The 19,810-nt window shown below is 38.5% G+C and overlaps 1 protein-coding gene across 1 annotated transcript in view; it reads left to right on the forward strand.

Annotated features, from left to right (window-relative positions):
• The window catches only part of EBS1 (EMS-MUTAGENIZED BRI1 SUPPRESSOR 1), a 446,396-nt gene that overhangs the window by 43,969 nt on the left and 382,617 nt on the right, over positions 1–19,810 (forward strand). The window contains exons 4-8 of the mRNA XM_089394973.1: positions 634–805; positions 968–1,041; positions 1,161–1,257; positions 1,410–1,522; positions 1,696–1,811. Coding sequence (XP_089251099.1) covers positions 766–805; positions 968–1,041; positions 1,161–1,257; positions 1,410–1,522; positions 1,696–1,811 — 440 coding nt within the window. The 5' untranslated portion in view covers positions 634–765. The remainder of the gene's footprint in view (positions 1–633; positions 806–967; positions 1,042–1,160; positions 1,258–1,409; positions 1,523–1,695; positions 1,812–19,810) is intronic.

Raw genomic sequence — 19,810 nt, forward strand, 5'->3', positions numbered from 1 at the left:
GGGTTTGATGGTTCACTCTTGCTAGGGCTTTTTGAATAGTTGGAGTATTTGTATTAGTGTTGGGAGAAGGCTATGATATGTACTTATACTTCATCTGGAGCTTATATATGAAGTTGCTAGTTGTCTACCTCTTGTGTCATTTTAATTTGAATTTCAGCTATATATGTTTTTTATGCTTTGCTATTTACAACCATTTATGTCTGTTGAATGGTGTTGTCATTGATGCCAACATTGATCTATGAACACTCTTAATATCCGTCTATCAATTGCATTGATGTAAGCTCCAATGATCAAGATGTCCTGGAAGCCCCACACTTGTCAACTATCTTTCAGCTTCTCCATTGTTAACAATGAGAAATTAATTTTCCCGTCTTTGTCTTTTGCCTGTCTTTGCAGTTGTAGGTATATTATTTGAATGTTTTGCTAGGAACTTACAGTTTTGCCTTTTCAGATATTTTAATGGTTTGTCTTGGTTTCTGACAGTAAACCTTGAAGCACTTAATCTTTTGTTGTCAACACACACACACATAGCATGCATGTATATGACTGCTCATTTTGAACCTCATCATTTGTTTTTTATCTATGTATATTACTGCTTATTTTAAGCCCATCAATTGCTTTATTTTGCTTCAGGGAAAAGTTCAATATGTTGTTCGGTCCATCCTACCCTCTGGCTGTGAATCAGAGGCTGAGTACTGCACTACTGTAGGCACAGGGAGCCTATTGAATTTGGCTGGCTATGGTGTAGAACTTGCTTTGAAGAACATGGAGTACAAAGCCATTGATGATAGTGAAGTGAAGAAAGGTTTAACTTGTGACTTTAAAAACGTTTTTATTTTTTTATTTTAAATATCATTAGAAAATACTATTAACATAATAGCAAGCTTTGTTGGTTATGGTTAGATCTTTTAACTATATCATTGAGATGGAATGGCTTGGTGATATAATTGTGCTGTTATCTTTATAGGCATAACCTTGGAAGACCCCCGAACTGAAGACCTTAGCCAGGAAGTTAGAGGATTCATATTTTCCAAGCTCTTGGTATGTCTGTGTTATCTATTTTGTTGCTGATTGCCCTCGAACTTCTGCATCACCAATTCTTCTTGCTTAAAGAGGATCTGACAGAGCCTTGCAACTTGTCTGCTGTGGCCCTTGTGCAGGAACGCAAACCTGAGTTTACTGCAGATCTGATGGAATTTCGAGATTATTTGCTGTCATCTACAGTATCAGATACCCTGGATGTATGGGAACTGAAAGGTAACAGTGAGATCGCAGTACTGTGCTGCATTCATAATAAAAGTTTTCAAGTATCAGATACCCTGTGTTGCATGTCATTGTCAAATCATTACTGTTGTTTTGAGTTTAAAGTTCTGGCAGAGTCATAAAAAAGTCTCCTTTATATTTTGCAGATCTAGGACATCAAACAGCTCAGAGGATTGTTCAGGCTTCAGATCCATTGCATTCTATGCAAGAAATAAACCAAAATTTTCCAAATTTGGTTTCGTCTTTGTCTCGGATGAAGGTGAGTTTGTTTGGTGACAGTTAACTATGTAATGGATATCAATTTATTATGTTCGAATGATATTTTTATTCAAATACTTTTGGTGTTATTTCGTGCTGCAATTGCAAGGGCAATTTTATTTTAGAAAAGGTATATTAAGGATCTTATAGTTTGACAATGTTGGCAATATGCAGCTTAATCAGTCAATCAAAGATGAAATTATTACCAATCAGCGGATGGTGCCTCCAGGAAAATCCCTGATAGCAATAAATGGAGATTTAATAAACATCGAGAGCATTGACCTTTTCTCGTAATGTTCATGTCTTACTTGGCTATTTTTGATAAGCGTGAAAGATAGCAACAAAAGATTACTTTTTGTTTTTTCCAACATGTATTAAAGTAAATAATAGCCATGGAAGAATGGGCATTCCACCATATACATTGGCACATGCATATTGGAAAAGTGTTCAACAAGAAGATGGATGAATCAAAATATGTTCTATCATTTTCATCTTCAAACACAGTTCTCTATCTGATTGACCTGTACTCCTTATATGAACAGTTTTCTGGAAGTTAATAGTATTGAAAGAAAGCTATAGCCTAAAGAATATAGAAATCCTTCTTAGGCAGCTAGGTTCCCGCATATGCTGTAGTTACATTTTTCAGTCTCCTCTGGTCATCACTTTTGTCTTTAGGCTCTGATATAGATGATAAATTTACCATGTCATGATTTTCTGTTTGAAGCAGTTCAAATCAGGGGAACTGATCAGGTTTATTGATAAGACTGATGGTTAATGCCATTTGCTTGTAGAATGAGGACAATTGATGACAAAGACAAATCCATTGAATGAAATTAAATGGCAATAGTGTGCATAGGCCATGGATTTAATCAGATGATTGGTGAATAACGGTCATTAAACTTGTCATAGTGAAAGATAAATAAAATAATTCTATCTCCATAATTTGTTAGAACAAAGAACAGAACATGTTTTTTGTGTTTCATTGGGTATTCTGAAGGCAATCTATTTTAGTCTTTGTTGGTGTTTGTAGCTCAAACAGGTATTTCCTTGAGGGTGTCTACTTATGGAAATCATCATAAAACGTATCCTATGCTTTTTCAGAAGTTCACTTTATTAATTAATTAATAAAGTGATCAAAGTGGGTCACTTAATAATTTCATTAAAAGAGAGCCATTGATCTCACGGTTAGATTTCAACCATTGAAAATTAGGTTTTTGGCTCCTAAATCCTTGCGCCGGCCCTGGAAATTTCCTCCTATTTCGTAATGCATACCAGCAAGAATTTCCTCTGCCAAACACTGAGTATAGGCCTCCCCTTCACACTTTTCCTAGCTCTGCTAGCTCACACACACAAACTTGTGCTCTCTATTGTCTTGTCTCACAACCTTGTGTTCACACAGAACAATGATCCAATTCTGTGCCTTCGTCCTCCTTATAAGCAATTCACATCAGATAAATCTGACAAGTTTATTTTTGGAACTAGGTCTTGTGATTGACTTGTTAACTGAGTCTAACTAACTCATTTAACTCGTCCTAGCCACAAAGAACCATTGAGAATTCTAACTCGCACTAGGAGACCAACAATTGAGCCTCCAACTATACGCATGAGTTAATCTGCTTCATGAACTTGTCCTAACTTTTAGGAACTCGTCCTAACTTACAGGAACTTGTGCATGCTAAAGAAAGACTGATTGTGGTCACTTTGAATAAGGCACAAGTCAAAGAAGACCTCACTTGCTACTATTTTCAACAGGCTGTACAACCATCTGTATGGATTTCGTATTGCCGTATGGATTCTGCACAGTCATACAGATTTAAGTGCAGGTTTGCCTTAATTTTAAGGAGCTCTTGTAAGTTTTGAAGATAATTTTGAATGATGAACTGATATAGAAGGGCATAAATATTTGTGCACCGTGTGATTGCTTTTCTTGTTTTCCGCTGCATGCAAAAGTTAATTACCAGCAAGTAACTAGATCTGATATGTTTGCTTAGGTAGCTGATTTTAGGATATTTTAACATGGTATCGAAGCACCAATTCTGGGAGAAAAATAGATCTATAACTTTCAGGTTTCTTAAGCGAGCTTGAAAGATAAAGCTCAAGATGAGCATGTCAGTGACTAGTGTGAAAGTTGAGGATCAACTTGATGGGGTTTCAAATTTCTTGCCATGGAAGGAAATAATCTTAGTGATCTTGAAGGAGCAAGACTTGTGGGAAGTCGTGTCCAACCCTCCTCCAACTCCAATGCAAGGCTCAGGGAGCATGTTGACACTAGCAGTTGTAGACCCGATAGTGAAGGCAATGTCGGATCAAACATAAAGGCACAAAGGGTGATCCTTGAAGCTATTAAGGATCATTTGATTTTGCATGTTGCAGAAAAGACTAGATCTAAGGAGATGTTTGATGACTTAATATCGCCTTTTCAAAGTGATAACATGAATCGGAAAACAATTCTCAAAACGAAGCTCTGAGAGTGTAGAATGAACCCCTCCGGGAATGTGACCAGCTAGATACCTTTAGTCTAGATTCTTTAATATTGCATAGTGACCATAGATCCTAGAATGGAGTAGCTTCTTTCTTCCCATAAGTACTTGAAGTCATAAGGGCTAGTGCATTTAATACAACTGTAGTCATTTCACTATCAGACATGACTTCTCCCAGATCTTGTAGTTGATCCCGGACCTTAGATATCCTCATAAAGTATGAGGCTATTCCATCTTCCCTTGACATCTTCAGCTTGTAGAGTTCTTGCCTTAATGAGATGACCTCTACGGCAGTGCATTTAATACAACCGTAGAGACATTTAATACAACTGTGGTCATTTCACTATCAGACATAACTTCTCCCAGATCTTGTAGTTGATCCCGACCTTAGATATCCTCATAAAGTATGAGGCTATTCCATCTTCCCTTGACATCTTCAGCTTGTAGAGTTCTTGCCTTAATGAGATGACTTCTCCGACAGTGCTTACAAAATATAACTCTATGTCATAGATTTATTTTGAAGTTTCGAATTTAGATACGTATGGGATGAGGGGATCCTTGATGGATTCTATGAGAATCCTTTGAGCTCTAACTTCCCCTTTCATATAATTGACAAGAGCTTGAGCATATTCACCTCTTGGTTTAGTGATAGAACCTTTGAATTGTTCCATAACCTCATTTTCAATGAGATTCAGATCTGTCCTTTTTTTCCATGCAAGATAGTTTGAAGCCCCAACCATTTTGTTGCTTTCTTTGCAAAAAGACATTTTGACACATATACTTACTTGATAGAATGCCCCTTATTCTTATTGCTTCCATGACCCACTCCTCTGATAGTGCATTTAATACAACTGTAGTCATTTCACTATCGGACATGACTTCTCCCAGATCTTGTAGTTGATCCCGGACCTTAGATATCCTCATAAAGTATGAGGCTATTCCATCTTCCCTTGACATCTTTAGCTTGTAGAGTTCTTGCCTTAATGAGATGACTTCTTCGGCAGTGCTTACAGAATATAACTCTACTAGTTTGTCATAGATTTCTTTTTTCCATGCAAGATAGTTTGAAGCCCCAACCAGTTTGTTGCTTTCCTTGCAAAAAGACATTTTGACAGATATACTTACTTGATAGAATGCTCCTTATTCTTATTGCTTCCATGATTTTGATGATGATATAGAGGATACAAATCTTCCTTTTGATGAAGATAGTTTTCTTTAATAATGATCCTTGTTCCCACAGAGAGGGAGATCCCTTGGATCTTTTAATGATGGTGATGTCTTCAATGGTAGGGATCTTGTTTGAGAGAGATGGCCTTAGAGTCTTGATGACAACGCCTCTAGCTTCCTTTGGATGAATAGACTTCAAAACATTTCAACTTGATTTGTACATCCTTTCAACTTGAGTAGATGCAGGGTTTTGGCCTTTTCCTTCTTTATCTTGATCCCATTACTTCTTTGTAGACTTCTTTGATCTAGGGTTATGATACTTGAAGATGATCTTCGATGTGATGCCTTCCTTGAGATTTGATCCTTGATTGTCCCTTTATAGGATGCCCTTCCTTGACTTAGTAACCTTAGCTTTGATACCGTGTGGAGAAATCTAAGACATATAGATTAAGTGATTTCTCTTCTATTAGTAATTGCTTGTGAGTGCTTTTTACTTCTTTAGATTAGGATCTTCTTTTACTTAGGTTATTAACGTTCTTCTTCATCAAACAACTACCAATGCATAAATCATAAAGAGACAAGAGACGCAGAATATAGGCTATCAACCAGGGCCAAAACCTCTCACTCTTTGAGAGGAAAACTCGAACAAATTCTTCTTATAGAGATTCCAACGCCTCTAGCTTCCTTTGGATGAATAGAGTTCAAAACATTTCAACTTGATTTGTAGATCCTTTCAACTTGAGTAGATGTAGGGTTTTGGCCTTTTCCTTCTTTATCTTGATTTCATTACTTCTTTGTAGACTTCTTTGATCTAGGGTTATGATACTTCAAGATGATCTTCGCTGTGATGCCTTCCTTGAGATTTGATTCTTGATTGTCCCTTTATAAGATGCCCTTCCTTGACTTAGTCACCTTAGCTCTGACACCATGTTGAGAAATCTGGGACATATATTAAGTGATTTCTCTTCTATTAATAACTGTTTGTGAGTGCTTTTTACTTCTTTAGATTAGGATCTTCTTTTACTTAGGTTATTAACATTCTTCTTCATCAAACAACTACTAATGCATAAATCATAAAGAGACAAGAGACGCAGAATATAGGTTATCAACCAGGGCCAAAACCTCTCACTCTTTGAGAGGAAAATTCAAACAAATTCTTCTTATAGAGATTCCAATTGACGAATACCAAGACCCTTGACCTATCTGCTACTCCAAGACCAAGACATAAGATCCTTAGTCAACGATAGTCAACCTTCTGCTCCTTCCTCCTTTTCAACTTCTTCTTCAACCGTGGCTTTCTTCTGCTTTAGTCCTTCGACCTTCTTCCACTTCAACTCCCTAGAAGGATTGCACTTCTCCTTGGCTTCCACTTCCGCAACAAACTTAAACTTCACTGATGGAATTATTAGAATAATGCTATTTTAGTGTTTAATGCTCATTCGGATAAGATCGTTTGTGATCTTATTAGCAATTTCTTAGATATTAGAATAATGCTATTTTAGTGTTTAATGCTCATTCGAATAAGATCGTCTGTGATCTTATTAGTAGTTTCTAGAAGAAACTTGCTGTTTCTATTTCTGTAAATACATTTGTATTATTTATTGAGCCTCATTGCTCATTGTAAATCAATTTCAATTCATTCATTGATTATGGTATCAAAGCACAAATATTTTTTTTCGAAATAAATTTTCATTGTTTGAAAAATTTCGTGTTCATTTCGAAATTGCTCTCTAGGGGTCTGATTTTTTTTTTTGGTTCTTTTTATGTTTCTTTTTTTTTGTTGTTGTTCTTCGTGGAGGCGTTGATGCTGAAGACGGAATCCAAAATCGAAAGCATCGTGTCGCCAAGGCACTGTTGTCCCCCAAGGGTTAGCGTCTCTATTGTGAAGTTCTTCAGCGTGTATGAGAGACTAGATCACCGACGGAAACTTGCACTCGACCGTTAAGCGCTGTGTCCCTGGCAGATGCTCACGACAACATACGAGTTGCTACAAGTGGACGTGCAGTCGGCCACCGTGCAAGGGTCTCCTGAGTCAGTGAGAATGCTGGCATTGGCGACTAGACTATAAGTCTCTGTCAGAAACGTCGGAACCTTTCAGAAGCCCTCGCACATAAAATTTCAAGAAGAAGCAACCTCAATACCTTGTGGACGAAAGCCGTTATAATTTTTTGAGTATTGTTGAACACCGTGCAATGCTTTTCCCGCTTGGAGCTCTCAGTTTATCGATTTGCGACTGGAATCCCCACCCAACGTTTGTCATTACCATTACAAGGTAGCAGCAGGAATCCCCTCCAATTTCTGGGTTTATTTTTTCAACGCATGCCAAGCACGCAGAGGACGATGCATTCTTCTTACATGCAACACACTATAAAAATATATATCATACAGAGATCTGTCTGTAAAGTTGTGTTCTGCGAGGCTGTTAATTTGTTTCTACATTGTTTTCAAGGCATTGATTGATATAAGCTGGAATTTATCGTTTGCGGAGGGTTTCTTTTTCTTAATGGGTTTGCGGTAGAGAAATTGACAATGCGGAGGTTATAAACTTGTGCTAGGGCTGCGCGTGGTAATCTGGAGAAATTACGAACGCTGAAATCTAAAGCTTGTATCATCCTTTTGTTGACACCGTGGCTCGTTTTATTTTTCGACCAAGGTATTTTATTTTCATTTGTCGATTTTTTTTATTCCCGATTGTAGATTTGATGTGGGTTTTGTGTTATCTCAACTGGGTAATCGTCAGAATTTTCTGGGTGCATCGTTTTTCGTGCCTCAATTTTTCGAGTCAGTGGATTTGAATTTTGTTTCTAGGACCTATCAGATTTTTGTTCGGATTAGTTGGCATCTGCATTGAAATTCGTGCCGGACTCCTTTGTTGTTTCTGTGTCTTGGTAAATGTGCAGATGGCCTCGCTAACCAATCTGATGTTGGAAGGCAGTCAACGATTTAATGGCACCAATGATAACATCTGGAAATAGAGAATGTTGACCATTTTTGAATATAGGCGTCTTGACCAGCTTGTTTTGGGCAAAGAGCCTAGTCCTTGTACACCTGGTACATATCAAGATAAGTTTGATGATCGAAATTGAGAGGCTGTTATGCTTCTCAAACTCTCTGTGACTGATGATCAGTTACCACAGATTCCTTCCAGCAAGATAACTGCTGAAATATGTCAACATTTGAAGGAATCGCATGAAACATCCGACAAGAGCAAAGCTTTCTTTCTAAAGGATCAGTGATTCTCCATCATGATGGACGAACATATGTCTTTACAGGAACATCTTAACAAGATTAAAGACATTCGAGATCAGCTTGAAGCTATTGGTCGGACCATGGAGGAAGAAGATATGGTAGTCATCACTCTGAAAAGTCTACCAAACCCTTATGAGCACTTCATAGAAACACTCAACATTACCTCCACTAATGTTGATCTGAAGTTTCCGGAGTTATGTGCCAAACTCATGCAGCAGGATCGTTGGAAACAACAGTTTGGTAGTGGTGCTTCATCAGCCTCCTCAGAAAATGCTTTTGCTGCCCAATATTAGTCCTCTCAGTCCTTCCAGCAGAAAGGTTCTTCTCAGCGTTTTGATCCTGCTAAGAAGAAAAATGTGCAGTGTAATTACTGTCACAAGTTCGGCGACATGAAGAAAGATTCCTGACAGAGGATTGCTTCTGAACAGAAGAAGCAGGGAGGGTCTCATCAGCGAGCAAATGTTGCAGAACATTCTGAGCAAAAGGAATCTGCCTTTTACACCTTTATGGCTAAGAGGTCCTCATATCATGTCCCGTCTTTTGCCTGTTACATTGACTCTGGTGCATCATGTCATTTTTTCCACAAGCGTGACTGGTTTATTGACTTCTCATCTTTCAGTGATTCCACGGTATTCGGTGGAGGTGTTGAGTACACAGTGGTTGGCAGAGGTACAGTTCAGATCCAGTCTGGTGGGCGCACACTCATCTTCTTGAATGTGTACTATGTTCCTGGTATGGAAATTAATCTGTTGTCTGTCAGCCAGATTATGAGGAACTTTCCTCAACTCGATGTGGTGTTCAGTGCGCACAAGTGCTCCATTATTGACAGGGAAACTCGTCTTACGGTTGCTGTTGGCCTAGAGGATCATGGTCTATACAGGCTTCTTGACACTGGTGATTCTCCAGAAGTAGCTCTAGCAGCTCGTGTTTCTCCCATCAGCACTTTGTGGCATCAGAGATATGGGCATCTCAACATTCAGTATCTCTCTCAACTATCACGGGAGGGACTTGTGTCAGGGTTACCTGATATTCAGACTCAGCAGTTGGGAGTGTGCGGCGCCTGTCAAGCTGGCAAGCAACATCGGTCTTCATTCAAGGATGGAGAATCTTGGCGCGCATCTAAGGTACTCCAGTTAATTCATGCTGATATTTGTGGTCCTATGAATACATCTTCAGTTACTGGTTGCAAATATTTTTTGCTTATTGTAGATGATTTCAGTAGAAAGATGTGGGTGTACTTTCTAAAACATAAATCTGATGTATTTAATATCTTTCAGAAGTTTAAGTCCTTAGTTGAAAAAGAGTCTGGCTGTAATATCATAACTCTTAGGACAGATAATGGGGGGGAATTCTGTTCTTCTGCTTTCTCCAACTTCTGTGATACCCATGGCATCAAATGCTAGTCAACTACACCCTACACTCCTCAGCAGAACAGTGTTGTTGAACGTTGCAACCGTACGGTTGTTGAAATGGCTTGTTCCATGTTACAACACAAGAGTGTTCCGAACAAATTTTGGGCTGAAGCAGTGTTTACTGCTGTCTATCTTCTTAATTGATCACCTACTCAGGCTGTTAAGGGGAAGACTCCAGAAGAGTTTGGTCTGGCCGTAAGCCTAAGATCAGTCATCTCAAAGTATTTGGCTTGGTCGCATATGTTTGGATTCCAACTGCTAAGTGCTCTAAGTTGGATTCCAAAAGCCAGAAACTCATGATGACAGGGTACAATGATCACCACAAGGCCTATAGGCTGATAGATATAGACACTGGTCGTCTTAGCTTCAGTCGGGACGTAGTATTTGATGAAGACAGAAGGTTCTTTCAGTTTCCTCCTTCTGAGCAGTGCTCCGAGGATCAACCTCACAGTGTTCTTCTTCCGTTAGGTCCACCTGATGGGAGGGATGATGCAGCATTAGTATTTGATGATGCACTACCTGAGCTTCCTTTGGAAAATAATCCTCCTCTTGCTGCTCCTGTTGTCCCTGAGCCTCCTCTACCTATTCCTGATATTGGTTCTTGTACTCTCAGGCCTAAATGGTGGGCTAAAACTATTGGTGATCTTTGGGATAATGAGCTCCTTGAAGGTAGAACTTCCAGAAATAAGAGCAAACAACAGCCTATAGTCAATTTTGCTCTTATGGCTAACCTACACAATGTTTTTGAGCCTCAAAGCTATTCAGAGGCTAAGGGTATACATGAGTGGGAACAGGCTATGGAAGCTGAATTCTAGAGTCTTCAGAAGAATCACACTTGGACCCTTTATGATTTTCCTATAGGGAAGAAACCCATTAGCTGCAAATGGGTGTATAAAGTGAAATACAAAGCTGACGGAACCCTAGACAAGTATAAGGCTCGCCTTGTTGCTCGAGGGTTCTCACAGAAGGAAGGCATCGACTATGAGGAGACCTTCGCTCCTACAGCCAAGATGAGTACCATACGGCTCGTCCTTGCCTTAGCAGCTCAGTTCAGTTGGAAAGTCCAATAAATGGATGTAAAGAGTGCTTTTCTGAATGGTGACTTACAGGAAGAAGTCTACATGACGCAGCCTCTAAGATTCAAGGTTGTCGGTCAAGAACAGGAAGTCTGTAGATTAGTCAAAGCACTCTATGGTCTGAAACAAGCTCCTTGGGCTTGGTACATGAAAATTGATAAGTACCTAACAGATTATGGCTTTTAGCGGAGTACATCTGATGCAAACCTGTATATCAAGCATATTGGTGATGATATTCTGTTCGTGGTTGTCTATGTCGATGACCTTATCATTACTGGCAGTTCGACACATTTGATCCATGGGATCAAACAAGATTTGTGCAGCACCTTTGATATGACGGATTTGGGACTTCTTCATTACTGTTTGGGGGTTGAAGTCTGGCAGACTGAGAACAACAACTTTCTCTCTCAGTCCAAGTATGCCAGAAATCTTGTCGACAGGTTTAGAATGCAAGATTGCAAACCTGCCACGACTCCTATGGAACCAGGGCTCAAACTTTCAACTCAGTCATCCTCACCACTTGTGGATGAAACTTTATTCAGGCAATTAATGGGCAGCCTCATCTACCTTACTGCCACTAGACCTGACATCAGTTTTGTAATGAGCTACATTTCACGCTTCATGTCAGCTCTTAAGGCTGATCATTGGATAACAGTGAAGCGTGTATTGCGTTGTGTGCGTGACACTCCTGATTATGGACTTCTGTACACTCGGAGTTCCGATCCTACACTCAGTGTAACCAGATTCTAACTGGGCCGGTTCGGTTGATGACCGTAAATCTACAGCTGGGTATGTGTTTAGTCTGGGATCCGGTGCTGTCACATGGACTAGTCAGAAGCAGCAGGCAATGGCTCTCTCCTCGACAGAAGCAGAGTATCAGGGGGTAGTTAAGGCATCTTGTGAGGCAGTTTGGCTTCGACGTATGCTTGCGGATATGCATGTTTCCCAGGCAGGTCCTACTCCCTTGTTCTGTGATAACCAGGGAGTGCTCAAACTTGCTAAGGATCTAGTCTTCCATGAATGACCAGTGTAACCAGATTCTAACTGGGCCGGTTCGGTTGATGACCGTAAATCTACAGCTGGGTATGTGTTTAGTCTGGGATCCGGTGCTGTCACATGGACTAGTCAGAAGCAGCAGGCAATGGCTCTCTCCTCGACAGAAGCAGAGTATCAGGGGGTAGTTAAGGCATCTTGTGAGGCAGTTTGGCTTCGTATGCTTGCGGATATGCATGTTTTCCAGGCAGGTCCTACTCCCTTGTTCTGTGATAACCAGGGAGTGCTCAAACTTGCTAAGGATCTAGTCTTCCATGAATGAACAAAGCATGTGGAAACCCATTGTCACTACATTCGACAGCTTGTTGAAGACGGATCCATTCAGTTGCTGTATGTTCCCACATCGGAGCAGCTAGCAGACATCCTCACCAAGCCCCTTGGTCCTGATAAATTTGTAAAATTCAGAGGGTCTATAGGTGTTGTAAATAGATTGAGCATTAAGTGAGGGTATTAGAATAATGATATTTTAGTGTTTAATGCTCATTTGGATAAGATCGTCTATGATCTTATTAGTAGTTTCTTAGATATTAGAATAATGCTATTTTAGTGTTTAATGCTCATCCGAATAAGATCGTCTGTGATCTTATTAGCAGTTTCTTAGAAGAAACTTCTTGTCTCTATTTCTTAGTAGAAACTTGCTGTTTCTATTTCTGTAAATACATTTGTATTATTTATTGAGCTTTATTGCTCATTGTAAATCAATTTCAATTGATTCATTGATTAGGAATAAACTTCTCCTCTTCTCGGCCTTTACTGCTTCAATAAACTTCACCTTTCCTCGACCTTCACTGTTGCAATATACAGGTCTACAATTTCGTGTGTGTGGAGATAAGTTGGCCCACAAAACAACCCCAAATCAACACAAAATACCTCACTGCTCGTTCTTTCTTCCTCGTTGGTAATTTGGATCCCTTGATGACCCTCGCACTTCAGATTTTTTGACCGAATTGTTTCACTAAAATTGTGTCCTCTAAACATATGCCAAGCTGCCTATATATAGTGGGTTGTCTCTGTAATTAGCCAACATGAGTGTATGTTAGTGACATGTCCTTTGGAGGGTTTATATTTTTTTTTTTGAAGCCGACTTGAAGAGGAGACTTTGCTTGGTCTTGGACGACTAATTATACTTATCTAATGACTCATACAAAATGTAATATGCCCAAGAAGGGTCCTTCATACACGACATTGAATCAATTTGACTTTATGACCAATCCTAAGGACTCACAATGGGAGTCATACTAAAAATAAAATTCCTTGCTCATGAAACCCATGAGACAAGCATTACAATAATAATTTTATTTTTCTGCTTTTCATCAATTATATAAAATCACAATTACACATGTCATTATGAAGATCAAACCTAGTTACATTTTTCAACACCCTGCACTATCAAGCCAAGGCCCTAAGAAGTGTGACATACCATATCTTACTGCTTTAAGGCAATGAAGTTTTTGCAAGGCTTTTTATATGGTCATTCAAAGATCTTTACTCAGGGTACAATACTAACGTCATATATTAGAAAAAGCGATCTTGAATATTATAAGATTCTAGGAAGTACATGTTGAGATGTTGAATCATTTTTATAATTATACACAAAGGCTTGCAGAATATCAAGTTTGAGATCTATGTTATAAATTATGGATGCTTGGTCTTGAAATCTATTCCTTACAGGGAAAGATTTGAAAAGGGATCTCTGTCATTTTGTACACCTTTAAGACAGATGAGTAATCCACAAAAAGTGATGTCAAAGTCTATCGAACTTGCAAGAAGATGTAAAGTGAAAATCTAGGGTTTGGGAGACTAAAAGTCTTGACTATGAAGGGAGAAAACTATAAAGGGACATCTTGTTAGCCTTCAGGTACACTTTTGTTAATATTTATGTTTATGATTAATAACATACTAGATGGATGTAGAGACCGAACTTCTCGATGAAAGAAGTGTACATAAGTGCTACATCAGGACCTTGAGGTACATAAGAAGAAGATTAATGATTGAAGAAGACTTTGTACGATTAAAGAAGACATCTGGCTTAGGATCTTTGATCAAAGTTAATCCTATATGATTTGTCCCTAACGTCTTGTCAGGGGGATTCATGTGTCAAAGGGAGTATTCGTGGTAGAAAGATTTGATTATGTTATAGATCTATGTTGCCAGGGAACGTGGGTGCGAGGATGGGGACGGGAACGGGGACGACATTTTTGGAAACAGGGTGCGTGGGTTCGTCGGGTAATATAATAATATTAAATTTTAATAATTATATTTTATAAATTATAAATTTATAATTAATAATATATATGAAATTTGAATTTGTATATTTTTTCAACTTTAAACAAGAAAACTTTAATGATAATCATTTAAACATGCACATCATTGAACATTCAACATTGACATTGGAATTTCAAAATTTATCACCAAAAAACTGTTCTTTTGAATCTTTTCCGTGTAACCATGACACTGTGACAACTATATGAGAGAATCAAGGCTACTACTAACACTGAAAATTCAAAATACATACTAGGATAAATGCTAGACTCAACTATTTTGGTGAAACTTGGGGCAGATTTTGTCACACACAGGCTTTAAAATAACTATGCAGCTTAGGTTCATTTGCAAGGATGCCTATCAATGAATCAGGCTGTGGCCTGAACCGGGGGTGTAGGCTAGCCTGGAGTTCTCTCGTACAGACCCTTCCTCCTACACAGCCAAGGAGTGTTAGCATTTCTGCCTCCTGCTCTAATTTCAAGACAACTTCTCTCCTTATTGAAATTGCTCATTCTGGCTGGAGCTTGAGCTTGTAACTTTGCTTTGAATGTTTAGTCTCTCCCATATAAAAACACAATTTTTTCATAGGAGATTCTTCTCAACCTGATAGTGGTCTAGAATTTTCTTGATGTCTAATCATCCATCTGCCCCATGCATGGTGTGCTCTGTGGTAAAGCAATCCCAAAAACAGTGGCAGCCTTACCCTTCCACAAAACACGCTTATCAGTGTTTATTTCCCAATAAAATGCACAGTAGCCATCTGATGGCTTGAGGGATAGTTTGTCTTTGAGTGCGAAGCTCTGCCTGAATATTAATTATCTAAACATAAAACATCTTCGCAGTTTTTAGAGATTACTTGGTGTACAAGTCTGTAGAGACCATATATGATTTAGGCATATTTTCCCAGTTTTAATCTTAACATGATGTTATCAGAATGCTGTGAGAAATTGGCAGATTTTGATACTTAATTTAGCCATTGTCCAAAATAGCCCTTCGCCATTTAATAGCATCAGCTGATTACAGCTTATGGCTGGTCCCAATCCTACTTTCTATTTGACCGAAAATGTCTGAACCTATATGTGTGCATTTACAGTGTATAATTTGATGGTTATTTGGCTTGGGAATGAATGTTTCATTCCAAATTGATTTACAAGAATTCTTAAAAAACAAGACTTGTAAAAAACTTAAAAAACCGGGTGCGAGTACCCGTGCAACACAGGTTTTGATGGTAAGGACCGTGGAAGAATGTTTCATTCCAAATTGATTTACAAGGATTGATTTAGGGTTTTTTAGGTTTTGTTATAAGTTTTACCTTTTTATAAGTTATTTTTTAAATTTCAATAAAAAAAATTATTTGAAAATTAAATTTTTAATATATATTTTTTTTATGAAGAACCCGAAGAACCCAAAGAACCCTACTCGAAGAACCCGAAGAACTCGAAGAACCCAAGAACCCAAGCACCCGAAGAACCCAATAACCCAAGAACCCAAGAACCCGTTAAAGGAAAAAAACCCAATTTTTTTTTGAAGAACCCGGTTCTTCTGGGTTCGTCTGGGAAGAACCCGTACCCGAATCCGGTACTTGGGTGCGGGAACCCGGGACGGGTTCGAGAACCCCACCCCCGGGTGCGGGTACCCGTGCAACACAGTTATAGATTAATAGGGAGTTGGCTTTTGAATATGATATGAAGGATTTTGTGTTTGAGGCACTACTGTTTGGGACTGGAAGTTTTAAATGATGGATTGTAAGCCCATGTCTACTCCCATGGTCAACAATCTAAGAGATTTTGAGTTTGAGTAGTTGATTGGCTCCTTCATGTATTAGGCTGGACATTTTCTTTGCAATATATGTTGAGATATTTGTATGATACTATGGTTTGGGATGTATCTCAATTGATGAGATACTATTGTAGGATTATATTGATTTTGATTGGGTAGGGAATGCTTAAAGACATGAAGAATACATCTGGAAGCTTCTTTTGTTCTTTTATGATTTCTTGAATGAGCAGGAAGCAGAGGCAAAGTATATTGCAGCCTAAGTCACCAGGTTCGAGTTCGAGGATCATGAAATTCGAATAAAGTTCGGCAACTCAAATTTTGTCGATAAAATTCGACATATAGAAATTCGAAAAAAAAATGTATATTAAAGATAGATATATCATATGCATATGAGAAATGGTATGGATACTTTCATGTATACTTAGAGTGAGTTTTATCATTGTTATCCTTATAATCAGACTTTTAAATGCTTATATCAAATTTTATATCAGACATATCAAAATTCTGAAATCATCTATAAAGCCTTCAAAAGACAAGTCTATGAATTACTTAGCCTTCAGAGATCAATGAGAAATGTTCTCAAACTTATGTAGATGTGTTTTAAGGTCTATTAAAGATGATTAATTCAGATTCATGCCACTGTTATGTTGATATATCAGATCTGATATAAATTATGCTGTTAATGGAAATGAAAGATGAGGGCAAGAGAAGCAAACCCAAGGCCTAATAATCAACGCCAAGCTTGGAGATATGGAATAGATCAATTTTTCAATAGCTGCACTCACCAATTGTTAGCTCAAAACCAAATATCAGACCTTTATGACTGCTGCAACCACAGTTTGTTAGCCCACATACACATGCCAATAACAGATCAGCCTTATAGAGAAATAACTAGCAGAGCTAGGGAATGAAAATTTGGAGATTTGACCACAAAAAAGTGATGTTTAATGCTTGATACTTGGTGACCAACCCTTGCAAGGTCTGCAAAACAAATTGTCAGCTTGAAACACAATGTAAATTACTTCATCATTCATGTATACAGAATTCAGAACAGACCAGTGCAGCAAGTCCTGTAGGCTGTGAGCAACCATTCATAACTGTTTTTTAAAGATAGATTGGCATAAAAAAAATATACAAAAACAGTTTCCCAGTAGGGGACCCCTTGTATGCTAAGATATTTAATTAATGAACAGCAAATATATATTCTTTTGGCAGTTCAATGAAAAACTCTGCATCATAATTAATAAGATAAAAAGACAGTTTAATAAACTTTAAAGTAGCAGCCAGCTTGACAGTTTTAGGCTTTAGCAAATTGTTCATGCAAAAACTAAACTAGAAATCTAAAACAGGAACACAAGTTTTATTCTTGACGTTCCTGTTGCCCACTTGTTATATCAAGAAGTTCTATGTCATCAAGAGCAGTATGAGATGTGAATCCGCTAGATGCTTCAGCACCAGATTCATCATTGAATTCCCTGTCAGTGTTTATGTCACTATCAATGTACAAATCAGCATCATCCATTGTTGCATTTGGAACAGGATCGATCCACGGAGTAGAAGAATTGGATGACTCTTTAGCCACATTCTTCAATGCCAACTGCAAATTACTACGAACATAAACAAGATCTTCTAATTTTTGAGATGAAAGTCTATTTCTGTTTTTGGAATGAATGTGGTCAAAGGAACTCCAATTCCTTTCACACGCTGATGCACTTGTTCCTTGGCTTAAGATACGAATTGCAAAATTTTGCAATTCTGGTGCCCTTGAACCATAAAATTCCCACCATAGTGCTGGATCACTTCTGCTCCTATCATACTTTGCTGATACTGTTCCAAATAATCCTTCTTCTAACCTGTATGCTCTCAACTGACTTCTGATCAAACCTGCAATCTCTGGATCTGGATTTAGCTTCTCAATAGATTGGATAAGTCCATTCATGATTTCTTCGTCCCTATGTCTTGGTAACCCAAACAATCTAGGGTCCAAATAGCATGCTGCTGCATGTAATGGACTATGCATCATCTTCCATCTATGATCAATTAAATCCCATATCTCCTTGTAATCAGCTTCCACATTATCAAAAGCAGTTGCAATGGCCTCTTTGCAACGATCAAGGCTTTCATAAACAAAACCCATACAAGGTTTGTCACCATCAACCATGCGGAGCACATTAACAATTGGGCCACAAATTTTTAAAACCTTGTTTGCATTTTCCCAAAAGCCATTATTGAGCACTATTTGTTCAACATTTTTCCCCTTAGTTTCTTTTGAGAGAGTAGATCTCTCCCACTCAGTGCTGCAAAAAACAGCTCTTAGGCTCGCTTTTTCCTCAACAACTCTTTTCAGAGTAATATAAAAAGTGGCAAACCTTGTATAACAAGGCCTCAACAACTCTTTTGATGCATTCTTCCTGTATATGCTCAAAGTGAGACGATGGTTGATGATGAAGTTTGAAATTGATTTGGCTCTTCGGATTGTTTCATTGACCCAAGGAAATTTGGCTAAGTCATGCAACATTAAATCCAAGCAATGAGCTGCACAAGGGGTCCAATAAATCTGCCCATATTTTTCCATAATCAGCTTCCCTGCACCAACACAATTTGATGCATTATCTGTCACAACATGGACAACATTTTCCACCCCAACTTCTTGAATCGCTTCATCCAAAATTCCAAAAATAAATTCTGATGTCTTCACTCGATCCATTGCATTCACTGCCTTCAAGAAAAGTACCCCTTGAGGACAATAAACAAGCACATTGATCAATGGGCGATGACACAAATCTGACCAACCATCACTCAAAATTGTGCATCCTGTAAGCTTCCAGGACTCTTTAATATCAGCCAACTTTCCTGTCACTCTGTCTTTCGCTCTCTTTAGCAAAGTTGTCCTTAAAGCTTTAGATCCAGGAGGAACATAGCCCTTCCCAAAATCAATGGCCTTTTTAATTACATTTTTAAAATATGGACTCCTCGCCACATTAAAGGGAATTGCACATGCATAAAAATACTCAGCAACAACGTCATCAACTTCCTGTTTCTCAACAGGTTTCCAGAATTGATTTAATGTTTTCGGCCCACCTGTTTTTGCTTGAGGAGCTGTAGAACTTGATCCATGAATGTCTGAAACTGAATTAATGGTGTTGGAGGAAGACATGGCAATCTCCCTCTCAATTCGCTGCCTCTTATTCACCCTTTTCTGCCTTTGCATCTGTGAACTGGAATGGTCTTTCTCCACTTTGGCTTTTTGTTCATCAGTGATCTTGCGGCAGGCTTCAACACCACCTCCACTTCCATTGCTAATACCGAGAAGGTGATCCACTGCTCTAGTCAAAGTGCCAGTGAAATTATGTCCACACAGCTGACATGAAAGATTAAAACCATCTTTTTGGATAAAATTCCAAGCTACAGCAGTTGATTTTGGGGGTGCCATTGGAATCTAGAAGTCTGAAATGTCTGACACTGCAATGTCTGAAATGCCTGCAATTTTTTTTGAAATTACATTTTCGTTAGTCATGTAAACTTGTAAAGCAAATGTTCATGATCAAACTGTGACAGCCTACAGGCTGACAACAAACATATTGCAAGATTAACAAGTCACTTCTACACAGAAATATAAACCGAACCGAACCACCTCAGATAAGGAAATGGCAGCCTATATTTTTGTTTTAAATCGAAAGCTGTCTTTGTGATACAAACAGGTCCTGAATTTGAATAAGATGGCAGAAGTCAGGATTCTGCACTCAAGCTTCCTGTGAATTTATTATGAATAAGCTTCCTGATTTGGGCACATGTTTGTTTGGGAAACTGG

This window comes from Pinus tabuliformis, chromosome 1_2 (assembly GCF_031772625.1).
Source record: "Pinus tabuliformis cultivar Carrire ecotype Pingquan chromosome 1_2, CPIR1, whole genome shotgun sequence".
Classification (NCBI taxonomy): Eukaryota; Viridiplantae; Streptophyta; class Pinopsida; order Pinales; family Pinaceae; genus Pinus; species Pinus tabuliformis.